The sequence below is a fragment of the Oncorhynchus clarkii genome, chromosome 2, assembly GCF_045791955.1.
Source record: "Oncorhynchus clarkii lewisi isolate Uvic-CL-2024 chromosome 2, UVic_Ocla_1.0, whole genome shotgun sequence".
Classification (NCBI taxonomy): Eukaryota; Metazoa; Chordata; class Actinopteri; order Salmoniformes; family Salmonidae; genus Oncorhynchus; species Oncorhynchus clarkii.
Genome location: NC_092148.1, coordinates 63,563,546 through 63,588,244, shown reverse-complemented (window position 1 = coordinate 63,588,244; position 24,699 = coordinate 63,563,546). Strand labels below are relative to the sequence as shown.

The following is a 24,699-nucleotide window of genomic DNA, read 5'->3' as shown; positions in this document are numbered from 1 at the left end:
AAAGCAATAGCAAGAGGACAATGGTTTGCTATCTATCATTTGCGAATAACTACAAGGAGGCTTTCATTGTGCATGGGAAATGGTGCTGGGTTGGCTTTGTTTGCTCGTGAAAGAACGTGCCCGTGCCAACCAATGAGGGGAGAGAATGAGTGCGGTAGTATGACGTGTAGATGCAAATCCCCTCGATTTCAGCCTATTGCCTGACTCAACCAGCAAGTGTGTGTCTTCAGTCTTCATTCTTTGCCACGGAACGAACCTGTTTATTCTGCTGTCTGAATAAAACGGACGCGTGTTATTGTTTTTGCTGGGGATTAAAGACACATTGCTTGAAATCAAATCGTATATTTTTCTTCCTCAACGCGTAATTATAAATTTACTTTAATCTAATTCATTCATAACTGTACGCTATTTAGTATTCATTTTAAGACAAAATGAAGACAAAATTTATCAACGGGGTGTCATCCTCCCCTTCTATGGCCTTGGGTTTGTTGGTCACTGAAAACGCACTTGAGGTCCAGCCAGACACTGAGGATGAATGCAAGGAAATCATCCGACCGGATGAGCCCGACCAGGACACGAAGCGCAAGGCGTATTTATGGTGCAAAGATTTTCTCCACGGTGCGTGGAAAACGGTGACAGAAGAGGATTTTCAAATCAGCATAATAAGGTAGATATGTTCTTTGAGGACATTCACCATTATTTAGCACTATTTATTTGTCATATAGCCTACTACACAGATAAACAGTTGCTGCGTTTGCAACTGCATATAGGCCACATTTTCTCGCCCTATAATTTAAATGAATGGTCATGATGGGGTTAATAAGCAGATAATTTGATACTGGGTTACACCTAATGTTATTTCAAATTAAAATGGTAGCTTTGCCTAAATGGGATTGTATTGTGTGTGTTTGTTTTCAAAGCATCACTTCTTATTTATGGGCTTTCTATCCTAGAATAAAACCGTAATTTAGGTTGCCACATCGATTGGTCTAATGTGTACACGCTGGAGATAGGGAAATGTGAGGCTTTTATGAGCTTCATTTGTTTTTTGTGACGTTGTGACAGGGGTGGCCTCAGCAACAAGCTCTTCCTCTGCGCCCTACCCGACATCCAAACCAGTGTAGGTGATGAACCCCGCAACGTCCTCTTGCGTCTGTATGGAGCTATTCTACAGGTGTGTATGACAACAGACAATTCAATGTTGAGTGAGTCAGTCACATCTTACCTTTTTTCTCTTCAGTTTAATTAAAAACGTCCTGGTTCTGAATCTGAAAATGTAATCAATGTTCTTTAGGCTAAATGCGTAGCCTACCGAAAAGGTCCACTCTTGGACCCTTGAAAGTACAATTTGATTTAGTCAGATTTTCTGGTCATGCTTTAGAATATAATAGAATGTGATAATATAAAATTTTAGGAAAAGACATAGCTTACATGTATTCCCTGAGAGGTTCTGAACAGGCTGGAGGGGTCTTTGCTTTGCTGCTGGAATTTGGGGTTGGACAGAAGGGAAAGGAGATATATCTTCTTCCTCAAACATCTTTGAAAGGTCCTTTGGGGCAAATACCCACATGATGGCATGGTCTATGGTGGCTCAAGCTGTGTGTGTGTGTGTGTGTGTGTGTGTGTGTTTCTGTTGTTGTGGTGTGATGTACCACCATGGCTGTACATGCGTATGTTTTTTGCCGTAGGCCTTCCAAAAGGAGCGTGCCTTGAGCACACTTGTTTCCAGGTGATTCCACCATACCATACACGGTACAGTATGCGATCCCTGAAGTCTCAGTATTGTCCTCAACAAAGTTCACCCACATTGTAATGGAAGTCAGCTTGTGAATTGATGCACTTGTGAAGATATGGGGGGAATGTTTTTTTTTACCTCTCCTATCCTTTTATTTTCATATTGGAAGTAAGTTGTTAAATACCATAGTGATACAAAGGAGAACTCCAGGTGTAAATCAATAGGAGCTCACCTGACAGCAATTAATATGTAAGGTGTTGCGCTCTATTTAAAAAATAAAAAAACTTTATTTAACTAGGCAAGTCAGTTAAGAACAAATTCTTATTTTCAATGACGGCCTAGGAACAGTAACTGCCTGTTCTGGGGCAGAACGACAGATTTGTGCCTTGTCAGCTCGGGGATTTGAACTTGCAACCTTTTGGTTACTAGTCCAATGCTCTAATCACTAGGCTACTCTACCACCCATGATGATAATGATAACAACCAGTGATACATTTTTGTTTAGAGTGTGCATCATGAGCTACAGCCAAAGGACACAGGATGATATCATTCCTGATGATGTGTCAGTAGGTCCACACTACATTACTCATAGGTCACATGATGGTAGGCTAGTTAGGGCAACCCCAAGTTAACCTCCTGACTAAATTTAGATTACCAGAAAATCCAGGTCAAGATTCAGTCAAGCTGACAAAGAACTGGATGTTCATGTAAGTTGGATGGGGATGACAAAAGCAACTGCCCTGCTCTAAAACAGTTCAGTGATAAATGATTGAAGTAACACTATGAAATAGAAAATAGAAGAGACATGCCACATTTCTAGTAAGAAGTAATACACGATTTGGAACTGGAGGACCCATTAATTAAACATTTACAGTAAGCCAGGAGATGTAAAGCACCCACGACTATTGGAAGAATCGAATAGAATGGAATATTAATATCTATTCATTATAGACTCAAGTAGTTTGAGTTTTTTAAATTGATAATACATGTGGTAAAGAGATCAATTGAACTTGACCAAAACAATGAAAATGCCATGGAAACACATGGGGGAAAGAGCCCCGAATCTCCTCATTGCCCCCCAGCAAAATTAGCCTACATTTAGGCTATTGTTTATATGTCTATTTCACACAATGTTGAATAGTATAATGCTTGTATGGATTTCAACCCCAATACATGTTAATGTCAACTTCATTACAGTTAAAAATGACTGACTACCACCACCGAATTATGTATGCTAGCTATGCTACCAGCTTATACGAAAGGGAGTTAGCATTTAGCAGTCACTTCTTCTAAACCTGTAAAGAGACCACTTCTAAATATTATGCAGCAAAACCAGACAAATATCCAAATCTGACTTTAGTTCCCACATTGTGGGCCTGTTATACATCAATCATGACAGATTTGACGAATATCCACTTTGTTAGATCAGATTTGTTGAATGCGCGCCAATCCGGCGTATGAGTGGTTACATGGTTACATGCACACAATAATGTGATTATTGTGGATAGTCAGATTAATATCATAGTTCGATTAAACCGTTTACATGCTTTGCAAAATAACGATTTCCCTAATAATCCTGTTTACATGGACACGTGAAATCAGGCAACCTGGTGGCACTCGGATAAATGCAGAACATTGGCAATCAAAATCAACCTTCTTCCACAGCGACAGTTATTTTTGGGAAGAATATTTGATTCTGAGTTCGGACATGTAAAGTTTATATGTGAAAACGATTTCTAAGACGCACGTATACATTCAGTTGTTCTGAACTACAGAGGGAGGCTCGCTTAGCTGGAGCTAGCACATGCACAGATAAAACACACTGCTGTCTTATCAAATACCTCATTTAATTAATAACTCAGAAATTCGTTGAGTAACCGAGTTTCCTCAGAGGAGAAAATATTAAAAGTGCTAGTTCATAGATAGGACAACAATGTCAATATCTGCATTTTATGCCAAAGCATACAGTCAGTGCCAGCTGCCTTGATCAGGAGATAATAGATGCCTTTCAGAGAGAGAGAGAGTGAGAGCTTGTTTCTGTTTCTACAACTTTACTTTCTCAACAAGGAGGTTGTTAAAGGCACTGAGAGTTTTCCTATTGCCTCTTTGGCCGTCAGACTTGGGGACTATACTGTACTCTGTCATTGTCTCTTTGTGAGAATGCTATGTAGCATGATGTGTCTTTTGAGAAAATACATGTACTCATGGTTAGTTTCTTGCTTTTTCTTTCATTGATAGATGTCCTGTAATAAGGGGGAGCCCAGACAGTCAAACAAAGAAAATCTCTTTCAAGTAAGTAACTAATGGCAAAGGTGATTTACCCAGACTATTAGTTAGATTTGCTATCTGATTGTGAAAATGACCCCACAGCATGTGTCATTGTTCTGGCCTCGATACTATGTTTTTGTATACATTTTCTGGAGTCTGTGATCAAATTAGCCTGTATAGTTTAGCATCAAAGGTTTTAGTAATTGCCAATGGACTTAGTGATCACTTTGAAAAATGTCAATCCCAGTCCTTTCTCCCAACTGGATGGTGTAAAATTGTGTAAAAAAAATAGCACTGTTGAGTCATCTCTTTGGATTGAGGTGACCTCTGTTAGTCAGTTGATGATAGCAAGATAAAAAGAGGGTAAACATTAATATTCATGATGTCATGGCGTAAATCTGCAATTACTATCTTTTGCATGAGAGTCACATAGAGTTTGATCCCATAGAGGCTAATCCTAGCTTGGCTAGCCAGTCTGTCCCCTCGTAAACCTCACCGCTCCTTAGCCTTCATTTGCATGTTTATGGCCTTTTCCCTATACTGTCTTGAAACAAGTTCAAATTGACAACAAGATTGCCAATTAGGTTTTCAAAATACAGTTTGAGAACAACGTGGCATACTTCACTATAGACTCTCACCTTTATATGATGACTAATTCCAGTAATAGTGAACACACCACTCATAACCAATGTTCCCTCAACATTTTTTCAGCACTGAGCAAATTTGAGATCTGCTGAGGGGAAATTTGAACGTTGTGAAAATTCTGTGCTACCTCCAGTGCGCGTTTACTGTGAACACTAAGGCTGTACCCACTTTAAGTTACAGTTTTAACAGTGGCCAAGCAGGCTACTGTGGCTATTTGATCATAATGTAGGCCCAAACCATTATTACAGAGAGTCAGACAAATTATGCTACCCTCTGCCTATTGGCTACTTAGCTTATTCAAGCCTGTGTGAACATACAACACTGCCCCTTTAAGACAAAAAAAGCTCTTTAACTGACTTGCTTTTCAAAGATGGCTAGAAATGTAGCAATCACTCCCCTATAGCTGACTACAAATGATCTATAACTGGACTAATAACTCACTAAGTACCAAAGGATATTAACTAAATGTGCACAAGTGGGTACATGCACCTCTCTTTAATCCCAAAACAAGCGTATCTACTCAGGACCGCTCATGCTGTAAATAGTCCAGTTCAAAGTAAATGTCATAGGACCATATATGGCAATGGTCTATTTGCATATAGGCCTACTGCAGCTCTGATTGGTTATGCCGCACCGGTCTGTGTAGATAGTATGGGTAGTAACAGAATTCTACAAAATCTACTAAGTCTTGCATAGTTTGTTTAGTTTCGGTATGTTACATTGAAAGTGGCGAATATTGCGTTGATTCGATCACAATTTCCACAATAAAGGGAAACGTTGATAGTGTTAACTAACGGGGAAAACTCTAGAAAGTCGAGTGAGGTTCAATCTTGTGCTTCTCTAGGTGGTCTGATATTTATTCTGCTTGAGCACAGTAATGAGGGAACATTGCTCATAACTGGAGCTTCAACTGGAAAATCCCCACAGCTGCTGTTCCATGGTCATGTGACCGTAGCCATGGTACACAGGGGGTAGAGGGAGGGGAAGTGATATTCAGGGGATGGTACTGTGACATTGAACCTACTGTTAATGTGTTTTTAGCAGAACTTTCAAATTAGCATTGAAACTATTCATGCTTCATTTATATTACAGAAGGTGAGAGAATTATGAAACTAAGGAGTTCATTCACACATTTGTCAACAATTATTTTTTTTAAGGTGGTGGAATATGATCAATCTTATTTTCAGTCAGTAGAGGTACTCATTACCCATGGCCATGGTTACTACTGATTGAGTTTGTTATTGCTATCTGTCTTGTTATCCACATGCACAGATATCCAGGTCAGAGCTACAGGGAAACAAATGTAAGGCTAGAAAAGTGACATGATTTTCCAAATACATTATTTTGTCAACATTATGAAACATGGACCTCAGTAGTGTTTTTGAGGAAGTGTGATTTCCTTCCATTTCTCAGGATAGTAGTGTTAACATTAGGACAGGCCCCAGTGGACTATGGCATCCTGCTAAAAGGGACACTTCATTGTTTCCCTTCCTGTTTCACAGAATAAATGTAATCAAGTTTTTTAAATTGATTTACAAATCATATATTGAGTTGCAACAAAGGAAGTGATAGCCATTCAAAAATTCACTTTTTATTTTTTTCAATAATGAGGAAGGTTGGCGGAATGGAATGATGAACAATTTCACAACAATGTCAACAGACCAGTAGATAGCATTGCTGATTATTAACCTGAAAAGTAGGCTACTTAGCCAGTTTAATTTGACAACCTGTTAGGTTGCTGTTGACCAGTAGGTCATAGAAATAGGTAATAGAAAGTTAAATAAAAGTAATTGGAAAACTGAGTCTGGCTGCTGACCCACTTTTAGAGGGACTTTCTGGACATAGAAATGCACTGAACACATAGACCTACATACAGGCTGCAAGGCCACGATGTGTGTCAGGATGATCATGATAACAGAGATAATATGTTGAGCAGATTTGCATTTGTCATTTATCAGCACTACAGAGCCCATCTGTAAATGTGTCAATGTATATGAATACTTTGCAGAGTTTGGCTTAGTTTTTTGGCTTAGTTTTTTTTTTTTTTTAGGTCTGCCAAACCAAGGGTCATTATGGTCTCATATATACATATATATTGTCTATGGTTGATGGGTCTCACCCCTTTTAAGGCAAGACATCCACACAGTGGATATACTGTCCCTAAAGATGATCACAATATCTCTCTTTTGACTAGAGGGAAAGATATCTTAGATGAGGACTATAGAATACCCCCCATGTTGTCATTGATTATTGACTAATAATGTTTTTCCCATGTCTATAGTCATATGAGGTCGGTCCACAGTGCATACAACAGGTCATAAGCAATGCACTACTATGATCTGTTTTCCTCCTATCTGGTTTCCGACAGGAAGCGCCAAGCCACTTTGAAGTGCACCACTTAGCACATTCCTTGGCCAACTGTCAGAGTCCACAGGTCACTGCCAGCTCATAGCAGGTTACACTAGACCTAGATAAGGGCACCATTTGGATTGCACCCAGTGCTATGGGTTATTATTAGAGTTACTACTGTACAGTGTAACATTGGAAATAGTTATTAGTAATATTTTTTAATGTACTTTCATTAATAACTACACAGTAACAAGGACCCTGTATTTAGAAGTGCTAACATAGATGTATTTGTAAGTTAACATATTTTTTTGTGGGCCTATCTTTTGAATGCTAGCTATATCAGAGCTCTGGCCTCAGATAATTGCTCCTGCCACCATTTTTCCTCCCCAGTAGAAAAGCCCAGGTATCTTCTTCGGTTAAGCAGCCACAATTACCGATTGATGCTGTTGGCAGGCTCTGCCTCTCTCAGTACAATTGGCCCCTTGTTTTATCATTCTCATCATGTGGAACGCAACTCAATTCTCCCGTCTGGTCCAAATCTGCTTTTAAACCTACCACCATGATGGATAAAAATACCTGCCAATTCACTGACAGAGTTGGGAATGTACTTTGATTAATTGAGGTAGCCATTTTACATTTTACAGTTAACATGCTACAAAGATCTGGATCTGTGTATAGTTGATTTATCAATTGTGAATGCTAGATCCCTGGAAAAAAAATACTCCCATCTCTTACAGACAGCAGCAAGGTCATGTGCTCATCATCAGCTTCCTCTGTCTAAACTGTTCCTCATTTAATCCTATGGAATTGAATGAGTTTCTGTCCAACTGACCCCCACCTGATGGTGATAGTTGCGGACAGTTTCAGCTAACAATGGACCACAGTTTGGCTGCAGTCATCCAGCTCATCCTATTAATTGTCCTCACGTCCGGTTGCCATGAAAGCATTAACCAATGACTAAGTATTTAACCTCATAATTTCTAAGGACGGGGTTGATTGTGCAAGGCAGCAGTGACTGACAATCACAAGGTTTAATAGGAGAAGTCAACAACCACAACCTTCTCTCATTCAGCTATCTGTTTGTGTGCATGCTAATTCCTGTTCTCTGTGTCTGCAGGGTGCTGAGGCCATGGTGCTGGAGAGTGTGATGTTTGCCATTCTGGCTGAGCGGGAGCTTGGGCCCAAACTCTTTGGCATCTTCCCTCAGGGCAGACTGGAGCAGTTTGTCCCAGTAAGTTACTCTATGTGGAGTGATAATCATTGAAAAAATCATTAATGACTATGTGATTGCATGCTTGCTTGTGTGCATGCGTGCGTATAGGTGTCTGGATCTTTGCATGTGTCTATGTGTGTTTTGTTCAATGATGTGTGTTTAATTGATAGAAAAGGGAATACATGAACCATGCTAAATCTATTCCCTACTTAAAGTGGCAAAAATAGCTTGAAGTTCTGTAATTTAACATTTTGTGCTAGCGAGAGTATTATTGGTCAATTTAATACACGCCCACGTTGCCCAGGCATTCTCCCATAGCGAGAGTTCTCTTGCTAAATTCAACCCACGCCTAGGCTAGACAGTTTGAATTTAAATCGGTATAGACCATCAGAATAGTCATGTTCTATCTGAATCACGAGTTTTGCTTGTATGATGTACAGGTAACTGCCTAAATAAAATAAACACAAACCCGCGCGCACACACACACACACACACACCCTGTAAATCCCCTATGCTCCTTTGAGAGTCACTGAGATTTCTTCTTCTAGCCATGGTAGCGAAAATAATGGGCAACTGGGCATTTTATACATGACCCTAAGCATGATGGGATGTTAATTGTTTAATTAACTCAGTGACCACACCTGTGTAGAAGCACCTGCTTTCAATATACTTTGTATCCCTCATTTACTCAAGTGGGTAATGATTTACTTTGACTATCCATAACGTTTATTACACATCTGTAGGCATTTCATGAATGTGTTATAACAGGTCCCAACCACATTATTAAAGGATAGTTAAATAAATCCATAGCATATCTATAGCTCACGCATGTCATGCTATGCAAGAGCTCATATTTAGGTATCTTAATAGATGCATCATTACAATGACAGTGTAGTCATCATTATCGCTGTTCTCAAAGTGTGCTTCTGCCATAACAGTCTTAGTGAATATGCCAAAAGGCCAAGCTACGTTTAGAAAATTATGGGGATATACAGTACTAGTCAAAAGTTTGGACACACCTACTCATTCCAGGGTTTTTATTTATTTTTACTATTTTCTACAGTGTAGAATAATAGTGAAGACATCAAAACTATGAAATAAAACATATGGAATCATGTAGTAACCCCCAAAAAAGTGTTAAACAAAATTCAAGACCTTTGAAAGTTTCTTCAAGTGCAGTCACAAAAACCATCAAGCGCTATGATGAAACTGCCTCTCATGAGGACCGCCACAGGAAAGGAAGACCCAGAGTTATCTCTGCTGTGGAGGGTAAGTTAATTTGCGTTACCAGCCTCAGATATTGCAGCCCAAATAAATGCTTCAGAGTTCAAGTAACAGACACATCTCAACATCAACTGTTCATAGGAGAATGCGTGAATCAGGCCTTCATTGTCAAATTGCTGCAAAGAAACCACTACTGAAGGACACCAATAAGAAGAGACTTGCTTGGGCCAATAAACACAAGCAATGGACATTAGACCGGTGGAAATCTGTCCCTTGGTCTGATGATTCCAAATTTTAGATTTTTGTTTCCAACCGCTGTGTCTTTGTGAGACACAGAGTATGTGAACGGATGATCTCCGCATGTGTGGTTCCTACTGTGAAGCATGGAGGATGAGGTGTGATGGTGCTTTGCTGGTGACACTGTCTGTGATTTATTTAGAATTCAAGGTACACTTTACCAGCATGGCTACCACCATATTCTGTAGCCATGCGCCATCCCATCTGGTTTGCGCTTAGTGGGACTATAATTGGATTTTCAACAGGAGAATGACCCAAAACACACCTTCAGGCTGTGTAAGGGCTATTTCACCAAGGAGTCTGATGGAGTGCTGCATCAGATGACCTGGCCTCCACAATCCCCCGACCTCAACCCAATTGAGATGGTTTGGGATGAGTTGGACCGCAGAGTGAAGGAAAAGCAGGCAACAAGTGCTCTGCATATGTGGGAACTCCTTCAAGACTCTTGGAAAAGCATTCCAGGTGAAGCTGGTTGAGATAATGCCAAGAGTGTGCAAAGCTGTCATCAAGGCAAAGGTTGGCTACTTGGGAAGAAGTTTTGATTCGTTTTGATTTGTTTAACACTTTTTTGGTTACTACATGATTCCATCTGTGTTATTTCATGGTGTTCATGTCTTCACTATTATTCTACAACTTAGAAAATAGTAAAAATAAAGAAAAACCCTTGAATGAGTAGGTGTGTCCAAACTTTTGACTGGTAATGTATAGCCTGTGACCTACCTTCTTCCTCTTCTCACTGAGGTCAATGGTGCATGAAGATCCACACAGGGTTAATGAAATGGCCTGTATATTATTAATCATTTTTGAGAATAGCAGTAAAAATGAAACATTTGAGTTATTCACCATTACTCAGAGACCAAGAATCCACAGAGGTCAAGCGTGTGGCCTTTAAACATCTTCCTCTTTGATAAGATCTTAAACTGTCAGGTTGACAGTGAGCAAATTAGAGGGCCTAAGGGCATTGGAACTGGTTATACCCTCCATTCTTTATGACAACACTGTCAGCAGTCTATTGGTAATGGTGTTTCTGCTTATTGTTGCATATAAAGCTGTCAGCGTGAGGGGAATGAAGACAACCTGTATTCAGCTAAGACTTGTAGACCTTACTTCCTTGACCTCTTTGTGTTAATAGAGTCGTAAACTGGACACGGATGAGCTGAGCATGCCTAGCATATCTGCTGAAATAGCTGAGAAGATGGCCAAGTTCCATGGTATGAGGATGCCTTTCAACAAGGAGCCCAAATGGCTGTTTGGAACTATTGACAAGTGAGTTGGTATCTTATTAGAAACTGTAAACCCTCGTTGCCTAACTTGACCTCACTGAACACTCCAAACAAACATTAGCTGTCACACATATCTCCTCTTACAAAATGGTTAGCTAGTTTGCTTTTGTTGGTTGATTCTCTAGTCACCTGGTTTGAGGATAACAGAGAGACAAATTATGTTTTCCTATGGCATTTGTAGAGTAAAACTACACATCAATAACAGTCTTGGTCAAAAAAAATTGCCCCCTCTGATGTGTTTTATGAATGTCTTCTTTGCTTACACTTAAGGCATTTAAGTTGTTAAAGGGATTCGCTCATCAGAGTGTCCTTCGTCGTGGTCTGAGGATAGTTTCAGGTAAATCACAAGGGAAAGGTTGCTTGTCAGCAAAAATAATGTGTGATTTGTACGAGTGCTGTGCATCGAAGTGCATCGCTGTGATAAAATAGTGATATCCGTCTTGTCTAAAAACTCTTCAACGGCTTGTATCCCAGTGTTCCCATACATACAGTACCCTGACTGTCCTGATGTTTTCCCCCATCCACAGGTACCTGAACCAGGTGATGAGACTCACCTTCACCAGGGAGTCCCACATGCTCAAGTTTGCCCGTCTGATGAGCTGTAACCTGCCCCAGGAGATGGAGAATCTCAAGTAAGGCCCACATCACATCCACCCTGGTCCCTGCATAACGTACACAACAGTATTTACACTAAGCACACATGAACGGACATGATTACATGTATATGCAGTAATTCAGTTATGTACTAGTCTTATGGTGTTTTCCACTAAATTGGTGTAGAATCCAGTCAACAACAATAAACCAATAATTATATTAAAATATGGTTGAAATATGTTCGGGCATTTTGCATCCTGTTTTTTGGGGGTAAACAGTGAATTAGTGGACTTATATCTCCTGCTTTTTACCTGCTTAAATATGGCTTGTTTGTCTCTGTAGGTCTTTGCTGGACTCCAGTCATTCCCCTGTGGTTTTCTGCCACAATGACTGTCAAGAAGGTAAGGGGTCTGAAGGATTCGGTTTGGCTGGCACCTCGCCGAACCCGGCTAGGCGAACCGAACGAGTGTGCTTGCATATTTCTTTAAAAGACTGTCGCTTGAAAAACAAGGAAAAAGTGACAATAGTACTGTTTGTCCATATTGAGACTCTGTAGCCAGTATACACTTCCTGAAAATAGTCAGAAGGAATCTAAGATAACTCAAGAAATCTGTCATACATTTGTACATTTTTGCAGAGGAGATCTTAGTCACAGAATTTTACATCTAAATAAGATGTTTGGTGAAGTATTTCTCAGGTGAAAAAACTGTATATGAAAACAAGTTGTCTATCGTTGAATGGCAACAAACACCTCATTGAAGAATCCCTACTGTTGACCAATGACTGACGAAGGGGTGTAGATTTTCGGCTTGCCTCGAGATAAAATGTTGTGTGGACAAACAGCCTAAAAAAACCTGGCCAAAGACCAAAACCAACAAAATGTTGTCATAATATATGCACTAACTGTTCTGTTTCGGATGGGAAGTGTGTACACAGGAGTATGTACACTGGCATAGCACACACACCCACCGGGGGGGCAACCCTATGACAGGAAATTAGCTTTAAAGCTGCTGAATTTTCTCTCAGCCTCATGGCAAAATATGTAGAATAGCATGACATTAGCTATAAAACTGTACATGTTTCTCTATGCCCCATGTTTTTGAGGGGGTTTGTCCTTGCTCCAACCTTACGGAGACCCCGTGAAACTGTGCTAGGCCACTGTTAGGCATAGTATTGCAGTTTGTATAAAGCTAGTGAAGAATATCTTTGAAATCCCTTGCTAATGTGTTGTACTGTGTATGTGTGTGTGGTATAATTATTCGCTCATCCTTTAGGAAATATCCTTCTCCTCAGTGGTTGTGAAGGCTCTGACAGACAGAAGCTCATGCTGATTGACTTTGAATACAGCAGCTACAACTACAGGTGTGTTCATGCTCAGGGCACTAGTCAGTGTATACTGTAATCATCTCCTTTACAACCGATTCAACTACTTTGGTCACAAATTGTAGTGAATGTACAACATTTTGGGTGTCTAAGAGCCAGTAAACATTGACCACACTGTACGATGTGGGAGGGCTGTGTCTATCCAAGGTGACACTGTCTCGGCAGATGGTAAATCATACCCCCCATGGCCGATCCATTGTGACATTCTTTCACCCTTCTGAGTGTGTCTGAGTCTCTGGAATCAAGCAGACTGGGCTGGTGGAGCAGAGCCAGACAACCTGTTCAATCTAATCATCCAGCTAGCTTTATGCGCAGAATCTAACAGTGGATTCCCAAAGCTCCCCTGACTGTTCTCCAAACATATTCCTTCACATTTATCATTCACAGCTTCTGCCTCATGAAATATTCATAGGAACTCTAATGTAATGTCTGCTGCAACACAGCTATTGATGGAAGGAATTTACCCTGGTATTTTGTATTTGTCATGTTTCAATTTAAGACAAGAATGTAGCCACATATTTCAGAGATTCATTTAAAATCTCCAATATTTCAGCAGCAAGCTGTCTTCATCTGGGTTACTGAGTTTTATTTCAGAATCTAACTAAGCCATCCAGAACTTCCACACCTTCTTTGTAAAACATGGAATGCTTGAGTGCCCTATTTCTCAGAAAGGACCTTCACTGTTATTGGCCTTTGCTCACAGCCAAGTTAGTTCCGTCAAAACAGCCCCCCCCCCCCCCCCGCTGTCCTGACCCTCAGGCTCCCTCGTAGTCATTGTACGTCACCACATGTGCTCGTCACTCTCAAGACGGATCAGGTTTCACCTTCTCCAAGCTTTGATATTTCCATCCTGACTTTTATATAAGTCCTTTGTATTGGTGTAGCCTTGACAGACCAGATGGGACTCATTCCCTCCCAAACCTCTATGGTAGGGTAGAACAGGGCACCATTAGGAAGCTTGTAACAGTTTTGACTTGAGGTTATTATTTATAGGGGTGCCAGGTAGGTTGTGCCTACCAGAGAAAACATTGGTTTCTCCTTTTGGTTTGGAAGGGAATGAGTCACATCTGGTCCGTCAAGGCTACACCAATACAAAGGACTTATGTAAAAGTCAGGATGGAAATAAACTTTTCATAAACCCTTAAAAACATTGGAAAGAACTTCAAAACAACTATTATTTTGCGTGGGTTGTATTACCAACATAAATGATTACACACATATTTTTTTAATTTCACCTTTATTTAACCAGGTAGGCAAGTTGAGAACAAGTTCTCATTTACAACTGTGACCTGGCCAAGATAAAGCAAAGCAGTACAATACATACAACGACAGAGTTACACATGGAGTAAAACAAACATACAGTCAATAATACAGTATAAACAAGTCTATGATCATATGATCATATGATCAACAAGTCATATGATGTGAGCAAATGAGGTGAGATGAGGTAAAGGCAAACAAAGGCCATGGTGGCAAAGTAAATACAATATAGCAAGTAAAACACTGGAATGGTAGATTTGCAGTGGAAGAATGTGCAAAGTAGAAATAAAAATAATGGGGTGCAAAGGAGCAAAATAAATAAATTAAATAAATACAGTAAGGAAAGAGGTAGTTGTTTGGGCTAAATTATAGGTGGGCTATGTACAGGTGCAGTAATCTGCTCTAACAGTTGGTGCTTAAAGCTAGTGAGGGAGATAAGTGTTTCCAGTTTCAGAGATTTAAAAAAAATAACACATTGAGTTCTGGTTCCTCCAGAAATGTCCTGTACCTCGGGCCTAAAAAGAGTCCAGCCCGGTAAAGGAGTTCAGGGAACTCAAGTGACCTTTGTCACGTAATGTTTGTCAGTTCATTCAAGTGTAGCATAAACCCAGTATTAACCATACAATCAATATAAATTATTTTACCACAGATCTTTAAAGGTATCAACTCTTACTAAGTCCTCAACTACAACGAACTACATAAATCATCACAGTATACATCACATCAAATGAAATACCATATACAAAAAGGTTGTAGTAGTCGGTCAGTCAGACAATCCAATTCGCTGAGCTGTGTAGTTCACGGACGCAAGAGTGGATCCGATCCTGGGTAAAACTCTATTAGGCTACAAAACACACGGAATAGAGACGCTTCGGAACTGAGGGTTGACCACATCCTCATTCACACCGTCTCCATCACAACCCCACTTTTGCGCAGCTGATGCTGGCTATTTAATTGGGAATTAAAGGGAAAGCGCCCGATTGGAAGGAGAAGCACTATTTAAATGGGAATTGAAGGGGATGCGCCCTATTGGAAGGAGAAGCACTGAGACGGTTCAGAAAAATTCAGGGCCGTCACAAGCTGTGTTCATACCAAAAAAAATGGTTATGTCACATGGACTTCTGTACACAATGAGAACAGTCCTAGGAGGCCCATGTCAAACTCACATATTGTTTGTTTTCCCACTGTTTTCTTCTCAGTTGGTTTCCTTAGCAGCAGGTGTGGCTCGCTTGAAAGGGTTTGAACTGAACAGGTTTTCAGCACTAACCCATAATGCCACAGCCAGGGGTAGAGAAATGTTGGGAAAGAGTTTATCCTCCAAGTTGTTCCTCTTGTCTGGTTTCCACAGCAGCAACTGTGATTCCCTTTACAAAGAGCTACCCATTTTTGTTCCCTTTGTGAGAAATCATCTCATATTTCTCTTCCTTTGCTATGGTAACAGTTTACTGCAGCCCTAGTTTTCATTTGGGTATACAAGGAAAAGAGCCCAAACAATCATAATCCTCAATCCATGTGGCAATGCAATGTACATTGCAAGAATGTTCAGTTCTGCAACATTGAAAATACGCTTATCAAATATCAGGTGTAACTGACAGGACTGCTGACCTGGCAAATGTGATATCATTGTTAATGTTTTTTCTCTCCATATTTTGTGTTTTCAGGGGATTTGACATAGGAAACCACTTCTGTGAATGGATGTATGACTATACAAATGACAAGTTCCCATTTTTCCATGTCAACTCAAATAATTATCCCACTAAAGCCCAACAGGTGAGTAAGACTTTTTGTCCTCTGAATCTGAATGAGTGGCTCTCTAGGCAAAAGACAGCCAATAACATTGTGATGTTCCTCTTTTCAGCTACATTTCATTGGAAGCTACCTGTCAGAGACTGAGCAGGGATTTGAAAATCAGAGTGCTGAAGACCAGATGAAACTCAAAGAGGAGCTGTTTGTGGAAGCCAACAGGTGAGCACCACGTTGAAGTGGCCAAGGCTTTTTACTGGAATGTGAATGAGGGGTGAAATTGCTCACGTGTCTCTGACACACCATATGAGTCATCATGACACATGAGGACAAGTTGACTTACTGTTTTTTTTTACAACTCTGAGGACACCTGTGGTTTAGTACTTAGAATGGCCTCCTGTTGAGAGAACAGCAGTAAATCCTAATAATAATGAACCCCTCAGACTGGGCCTCTTGGTTACTGTAAAATGCTCCCTGGGAAATAAAACTCTGCAATCAGTCCAGTAGTGATGAAATAGCACATTTCCATGTGGCAGTTGCTATGGACCAAAGGTTTTCTCAGTTCACCCATATGTATGTTTAATGGACCATACTGCCATTGTGCTCGTCCACTGTTTTATTGAAACATTTGTCTGTTGGTAATTACACAGGTTTGCTCTGGCTTCGCACTTCTTCTGGGGTCTGTGGTCGATGATCCAGGCGAGAATCTCCACCATTGAGTTTGGGTACATGGTGAGTGTCCATTATCTGGTTGCCATGCCTTTGTTTTACACATTTATATGTGTGATATAAAAAACACAGCCATTCTCCCTCAAACAAAATAAATCAGAAGTGCATGTTGCATAAGACAGGACATGGAAGCATACAATTTATACCCAGACAATCAGAAAGCACTGTCAGTGTGTTCCTTGCTATGTTTGGTGTCATAGACTACTCTGAACTATACACAAATATTTTCCATGGTCAACCTGGTAAAGATTATCTCTGTTATATTTCCTTTCTTTGCTGAAATATATATAACTGACACACATACTGTGCGAGGCGGATTTTCATTTTGATTCCTTTTCTCTCTCTCTCTTTATCCATTGTCTGAAATCCATTCTGTGCAAATGTTCCAATATTTTTCTTTCCTTTGTCTGTCCACAGGAGTATGCCATGGCCAGGTTTGATGCATACTTTGAGCAGAAACGGAGCTTGGGGGTCTAAGCGAGGGACCACATACTGTAACAAGGAGGTGGAGGATGAATGGATTAACAGCGCTTAATTGAAAATAATGCAGACAGGCAATCAGGGTGTAGGACCATGCTTTAATGGTGAACCTGTGCTTTGGGAATGAAACGCTCGCTATAGTTGGTATCGCATGGACCAAAGTGAAACCATGTATATCTGGTTTGGTGCCCCATGCATCGCTGCTCAGTGTTTGCACAATACTACGCTCCTTTATAACACACGCTCACAGGGTCAAGATTGTTCTTGGCCTGTCTTTTCTTCAAAGAACATCAGGAAGATTAAGACAGGGATACAAATCTTCATTCTGAACGGAGGTGTAAGTTACATCCCCAGGAAGTCCATTCCTGTTTGGAAATGTTCTGGCGTAGCTCAAAAGATCAGAAGTCTCAATGAGCCTTAAAAATCCTTGCTTATTGAAAACCCAGTAATCTCTTATCTGTGACCCAGCGGCAATAGTACATTTTCTGTGACATAAGAGCAAGGTTCAAAACATACGTCAAATAACTAAACTCTCAGTTTCAATTGATTGTTAGTTTTTTTGCATCCATGCTATACATTTCAGTTTTCCTTCATTCTTTATCAAAAGTAATTCCTCTAAGATGACTTGCATATGGAAATATTTGGAGCCACCAATTAGATGGGTGCGTCTCTGGCTAACAGCATTCCCCACCTGCAGTACTGTAAATATAATCTGATAAATGTGACATGAAACACAGTGTACTCTTTGAAAAAAGTGTTCTTCAAAGGGTTCTCCTATGCGGACAGCTGAAAACCCCTTTTAAGGTTCTAGATAGCACATTTTGTTCTAAGAGTGTAGTAATGGTGACCTGACTACCCTACTTTGTACTTACAATAGATGGGGATTGTGTAGAGTAAGAGTATCAGCTCTGAATAGGTCATTGAAATGGTATTGGTATTCAAACAGATATATTCATTATGAAAATGCAGGTCCTTCTACACCTGCATTGCTTGCTGTTTGGGGTTTTAGGCTGGGTTTCTGTACAGCACCTGGTGACATTAGCTGATGTAAGAAGGGCTTTATAAATACATTTGATTGATTGATTGAATATATCACAGATAGTACATTGGATAAGTAAGGAAATGGCAAACAGGAACGCTCTCAGCTTTAACTCAAACAGACAAACAATAGAGATGCTTACTGTGCTATTCAGCTGGAGTAAACAGTTGCAGATGTAGTTGTGAGAAGAACTGTAAATAAGTTGTAAAAAAATCCTCATGTAGAGGTCTTTAATATGTATAATGATATATTTAGAATGTGTTTGGGGACTGGAAATATTTACTTTACTTTTTTTTGTGAAAAATTAATAACCAAACTGTGATAATTAGTGCTGTTTTAATATGAATTTCTATTCTGTATTTCATCATTCTATTTGTTTTATGTAAACATGTTTATTTAATCTGGTTAATATAATATTGAAACAAATATGAGCCTTCACTTTGAAATGACATTGTTGCGTAGGCTACAATGTCAGTGGCACTTCAATCTCATTCACCAGACACTTCTTCCCTATGCTCATACGCTATTAGCCTGGGAGCGAGATGAGTGGCACTTTCCTGACCAGTTGCATTTTTAAGGATAACGTTTTAAATGTTTTCCTTAAATGGAATATGTATTTTTCTTAATAAGAAAGTTGTCTCTTTCCTTGTTGAAACACATCTCACTCCTGTTTTCTCAACACCTGCTATATCATTATTGTGTGATCAACTACATTCCATTTTCAGGTATATGTTGTGTATATTTGTATGTACATTACACCTCACTTTCATGCTATATTATTAGTTTGAGATAATAAAATAAGAATTGATCCAAATGTATTCAAATGGAATTGTAATTGACAGTGTCACATACAGTTTTCTGAGTATATCCTTGCTGTGTTTCATGTTTTGCCATTCAATACAGAGATCAAATAACATGTGATTGATTATCAAAACATGAGGGAAGAAGGAGCTCCTCTACATTACACTGAATATTGTTGATTATGAATATTGTAATCTTATGGATAATTGAACTGAATGTCCAATTTGTATATGCTGTGAAAGGATCCCAACTACTCTATTTTGTGAGTGCAAACGTTTAGCCTGGCTTACCTATAAAGATAGCTACGCAGATATACACTAAAATAAGAAAATATGTACCGTATAAATTCTTCCCTTGTAAATAGCAAGGGTCAAGTCACTATGGCAAGTTCATTATATACATTTACTGTACCTTCTACTGCTTTGCACAAGTACTACAATAAAGATAAAGAAATAAAACGTGTATTCTTGCAAATCAGTCTGTATAACTGAGGGGGAAATATGATTCACTGTGACATTGTACCATAGATTTGCACCAATCACATTGTTTAATCTCTGTCAAAAAAGACAAAGAAGGAGAGATAACATAAGAAATACAGTAGTTCCTATCATAACTGTTGTTCTGCGTTGTGTGTGGCCAGCACCATCATGGTCAATTATGTATGTTAATAAGTAGACAAAGTGCTGAATCAATGATAAGTGTATGAACAATTAGAGTTCCATTGGATGACTGGATAAGATGACTCAGAATGGGCAGTCACATGTTATGTAATTCCTCGAAACCTTGCCTTCCTTCTACAAAGCAGTTGTACATTCACTTCCAATGACACATCTTTCATCTTGTTGCGTTCATCAGTTTATGGCATATGCCACGTTGTCCTCGGCGATTATGTAACTACTGTGTCATCTCCTCTCCCCTTCTTTGGCTTTTTTGCACATTGATCTCTCTGAGGTGACAAATGGGGTTAAATGTATTATATTCTCCAGGACACAGAGGTTTGACTAATGACACTGATAAAGACCTTGATCTACGTTCAACCAGTTCAAACTAACTCTACAAAGGAAACATTTCACAGAGTTGCCAGAATATCGGTGGGAGAATGGCTCTAATCTTCAGCTGGGAGCAGAATAAAAAAAACATTTGCTCCAGGTGGTCCTTGTTGTTTTAAAATACAACCCCTGCCTGTTGACCTTAGCTAACATGCCAGCACCACATCTGATCTGGCCTTGTCTTTTCTTGTTGACCCCATCATGGTGTGACTACTGGCCACATGCAGGGATGAGCACAGAATCACATTCCTCAGCTAAAAACATGTTTGTGTTATCATTTAAATGGGTGTAGTTTCACGATAGACACAGGGTCTCTAGAAACTTCAAAGAAAGGCAGAGCCTATTACTTTAAGTGTAAACAGATGAAGATTGATACTCCTGCCCTGAGGAATTGCAGTGTATTTATGAATACATTTTTACTCCAATCTATATTTCATCAAGTTTATCTGATGTACTTTACAGAGTATGTTACCGATGAGTTTCTTTGTGTTACATCTGGTGCTCTTCAAATGCCTTTTTCTCTGTCTTTTCTGCCAGGCTAATTGGACTTGTATCTCTGGCCAATTGGAAGTTATTCTATACAGTTGGAGGGACGTCTGAAGGGAAAGTGCTGTGCTGCAGTATCAGAAAATACTAATCAGGGAGAATACAAGGCACAGAAGTGAGCCAGAGACCTGTCCTTGACAAAGACAGCTTTTATTGTGGTGGAGATGGTTCTATGGCTCATATCTAACTCTGCCTCAAAGATGGTAATGTGTGGGATTTGGAAAGTGTTCAACAGGGAGGATAAACAAGAGATAAGACAGAACAACGCAGTGAGAATAAGGGACTGATGTGTGATGTGTAGCCCTTAGAATAACTGGTCTGTCTGAGGTATGCCTGCCAGGGGCTTCCTGATGGACCGCCCCCAGGTGTTGAGGGTAGGCAACAACTCATCCGCCACGCTGACCCTCTACGCACAGCTGCACCATTGAGAACATCTTGACTGGCTGCATCACCGCTTGGTATGGCAACTGCTTGGCATCCGACCATAAGGCGCTACAGAGGGTAGTGAATACTGCTCAGTACAATGGGGCCGAGCTCCCTGCCATCCAGGACCTCTATACCAAACGATATCAGAGGAAGTCCACCCCCCAAAATGATGCTGTTCTGCTCTTGAGCAAGGCAGTTAACTCCCAACAACAACTGCTCCCCGGGTGCTGATGACGTGGATGTCATTTAAGGTAGCCCTCTGCAATGCTCTGATTCAGAGCGGTTGAGTTAAATGCAGAAGACAGGTTTCGATTGAATTCATTTGAGCAATTGACTAGGTACCTTCCTTTACATGCACACACATGCATGCTGACACCACATATGCTACTGTCTATTAACTATCCTGTCTATCCTGTTGCCAAGTCACTTTACTCGTACCTACAGCGGGGCAAAAAAGTATTTAGTCAGCCACCAATTCTGCAAGTTCTCCCACTTAAAAAGATGAAAGAGGCCTGTTATTATCATCATAGGTACACTTCAACTATGACAGACAAAATGAGAAAAAAAATCCTGAAAATCACATTGTAGGATTTTTAATGAATTTATTTGCAAATTATGGTGGAAAATAAGTATAATAATCTTTTACTGATTATTTGTATTAGTTATTCACTGTGTATTTATTCCTTGTGTCACTATTTCTATTTATTTTTTTATTTTATGATCTTTATGATCATTGTTGAAAATTACCTGTAAGGAGGAATTTCAAATGTAGTTCCATCTGTTGTCTACAAAGCATTGATTAGGGCTTGGTAAAGTCTAGAAGTTTCTCCTTTCTGCCAGGGAGAACCTCTCCCCAAGGGTCAATGTGGGAGAAGCAGAATGGAATGAGTCCATTTTTCAGCGGGGAGGGCTGACAGGCAGAAGGCCACAACACCAACTTCACACAACTCCAATAATGCCACAGTAAAAGTAGATATTTCAGTATATTTTTGTTGTCTCTCAACATAGTAACGCTCATACCCCACCTTTGTTGAATCTTATGTTTGTTATTTTATCTTCAATTGAAACGTTGTCCCAAAACTAAGAATGGATGATACTACATGCTAAATTCAAACAGTTTAACTCTAAAACTCAGGAAAAAAATTTAGTTCCACCCAGCCTTTTTCTGTGTATCCCTGATGTAACTCAACAACAAGGCCCCTCCAGAGGGGGGATATAAGAGACAATTGACATACAGTAAGAACATGCACTGTCTGTACTGTCTGTATATCAAGTGTAAACCATATGGAATTGACATGATTCTCTCAGACATATGTTTATGTTATGAAATCATCAGTGGTGCCTGACAGATATCCTCAAGAGTCCTGTAAATCTGGAGTCCTGTAAAGTCCCATATATCATGTTCTGCTGTAGCTTGCAGGAGCTCAGAAATAACACTGCATTGTTTTTGTTTCCAACCACGACACTCCACACTCACGTTTCAAAGCCAAGCTTTAAAATAAACATATACCACACCTGACTATTAGCCTGTGCACTGGAGGAAAAATACATTCTTCAACTTTAAATTACACCCCGTCATGACATTTATTTATCATTGTTTTTATTGTTTTTTTTTGTTATTCTACACTGACCAAAAATATAAATGTAACATGTAACAATTTCCAAGATTTTACTGAGTTACAGATCATATAAGGAAATCAGTCAATTGAAATACATTCATTAGGCCATAATCTATGGATTTTACATGACTGGGAATATAGATATGCAAAAAAAGAATGTATGGGCGTTTACCAGAAAACCAGTCAGTATCTGGTGACCACCATTTGCCTCACGCAGAACCATTTGCCTCTCCTTTGAAAAGAGTTGATCAGGCTGTTGATTGTGGCCTGTGGAATGTTGTCCAACTCCTCTTCAATGGTTGTGCGAAGTTGCTGGATATTGTCGGGAACTGGAACATGTTGTCGTACAAGTCGATCCAGAGCATCCCAAACATTCCCAATGGGTGACATGTCTGGTGAGTAGGCAGACCAGATTCCAGAATTTGTGTACAGATTCTTGTGACATGGAGCAGTGCATTATCATGCTGAAACATAAGATTACGGCGGCTGATGAATGGCATGACAATCGGCCTCCATTGCCACTATGGGGCACTCTGTTCACAACGTAGACATTAGCAAACCGCTCACCCACACAACGCCATACATGTTTACTGCCATCTGCCCGGTACAGTTGAAACCGGGATTCATCCGTGAAGAGCACACTTCCCCAGCGTGCCAGTGGCCATCGAAGGTGAGCATTTGCCCACTGAAGTTGATTACGACGCTGAACTGCAGTCAGGTCAAGACCCTGGTGAGGGCGACGAGCACGCAGATCAGCTTCCCTGAGACGGTTTCTGACAGTTTGAGCAGAAATTCTCCGGTTGTGCAAACCCACAGTTTAATCATGAAAATGGCACCGGAGGGGATGGCTGCCATTTTACATGCTCCTAACCAATTGTGCTTTTCAGTGTGTTTTTTCTAGTTGTTTGTGACTTTTTTATTTCATAGTGTTTCTGCCAACGCCTCTTATGACCGAAAATAGCTTCTGGACATCAGAACAGTGCTTACTCAACTCGGACTGGACAAAGATTTTTATTTAATGAATCGAAGGCGAAAGATTTACATCTCCTCCCAGACCAGTCACACCGTCATTCGCATGAAGAGGAGATGCAGATACAGGGGCCAAAAATCTGTATGCTTGGTGAGAACTTGTTGGGGAGTGGATAATTCACCTTTACCATCTGTCCGATTGGCGAACGTGCAAAAACTGGAGAATAAACTGGATGAGCTGGAGACCACACTATTTACCATGAGAGTTTTTAGCTATAATTTTCATAGCTGTTTATTTACCACCACAAACCGATGCAGGTACAAAGACCAAACTCAATGAGGCCATAAGCAAACAAGGAAATGATCAACCAGAAGCAGCATTCCTAGTGGCCGGGGACTTTAATGCAGGAAAACTTAAGTCCGTTTTACCTCTTTTCAACCAGCATGTCCCATGTGCAACCAGAGAGAAAAAAAACTCTAGACCACCTTTACTCCACACACAGAGATGCGTGGAAAGCTCGCCCTCAATTCGGCAAATCTGACCATAATGCTATCCTCCTGATTCCTGTTTACAAGCAAAAACTCAAGCAGGAAGTACCAGTGACTCACTCAATACAGAAGTGGTTAGATTACACGGATGCTAAGCTACAGGACTGTTTTGCTAGCACAGACTAGAATATCTTCAGAGATTCATACAATGGCATTGAGGAGTATATCACATCAGTCACCGGCTTCATCAATATGTGCATTGACCATTGACGGTGATAGGCCTGATCACCGATAACAATGAGACAGCCTATAGGGAGGATGTCAGAGACCTGGCAGTGTGGTGCTAGGACAACAACCTCTGCCTCAACGTGAGCAAGACAAATGAGCTGATCATGGACTACTGGAAAAGGAGGGCTGAGCACGGCCAAGAGATTGAAGTTTCTTGGTGTCCACATCACCAACAAACTATCATGGTCCAAACGTACCAAGGCAGTCGTGAAGAGGGCACAACAATGCCTTTCGGAGACCGAAAATATTTGACATGGGTCCTCAGATCCT

General features: G+C 40.2%; 1 protein-coding gene across 3 annotated transcripts; it reads left to right on the top strand.

The window, feature by feature from the left end:
• The first annotated feature begins 202 nt into the window (after positions 1-202).
• LOC139371486 (choline kinase alpha-like) lies at positions 203-19,505 on the top strand. 3 transcript variants are annotated; one of them, XM_071111937.1, is made up of 12 exons: positions 203-667; positions 1,066-1,174; positions 3,974-4,027; positions 8,115-8,228; positions 10,864-10,997; positions 11,542-11,646; positions 11,951-12,009; positions 12,883-12,970; positions 15,913-16,021; positions 16,110-16,216; positions 16,645-16,726; positions 17,141-19,505. In XM_071111937.1, the coding sequence occupies exons 1-12, from the start codon at positions 432-434 to the stop codon at positions 17,198-17,200; spliced, it is 1,257 nt and encodes a 418-aa protein (XP_070968038.1). In that variant the 5' UTR covers positions 203-431; the 3' UTR covers positions 17,201-19,505. The 3 variants fall into 3 exon arrangements, 2 of the variants coding, with proteins under 2 accessions (XP_070968038.1, XP_070968039.1); XR_011627257.1 differs by having other exon boundaries at positions 223-667; positions 15,913-16,025; positions 17,141-19,501; XM_071111938.1 differs by lacking the exons at positions 203-667; positions 1,066-1,174 and adding an exon at positions 1,368-1,729.
• Positions 19,506-24,699: the final 5,194 nt, after the last annotated feature.

Excerpts from the sequence above, each read along its gene's own strand:
- LOC139371486 (XM_071111937.1), top strand. The coding sequence starts at position 432 with ATGAAGACAAAATTTATCAACGGGGTGTCATCCTCCCCTTCTATGGCC. Across the intron at positions 8,229-10,863 it reads GACTGGAGCAGTTTGTCCCA|AGTCGTAAACTGGACACGGA; the intron begins GTAAGTTACTCT and ends TTGTGTTAATAG. Across the intron at positions 16,727-17,140 it reads CCATTGAGTTTGGGTACATG|GAGTATGCCATGGCCAGGTT; the intron begins GTGAGTGTCCAT and ends GTCTGTCCACAG.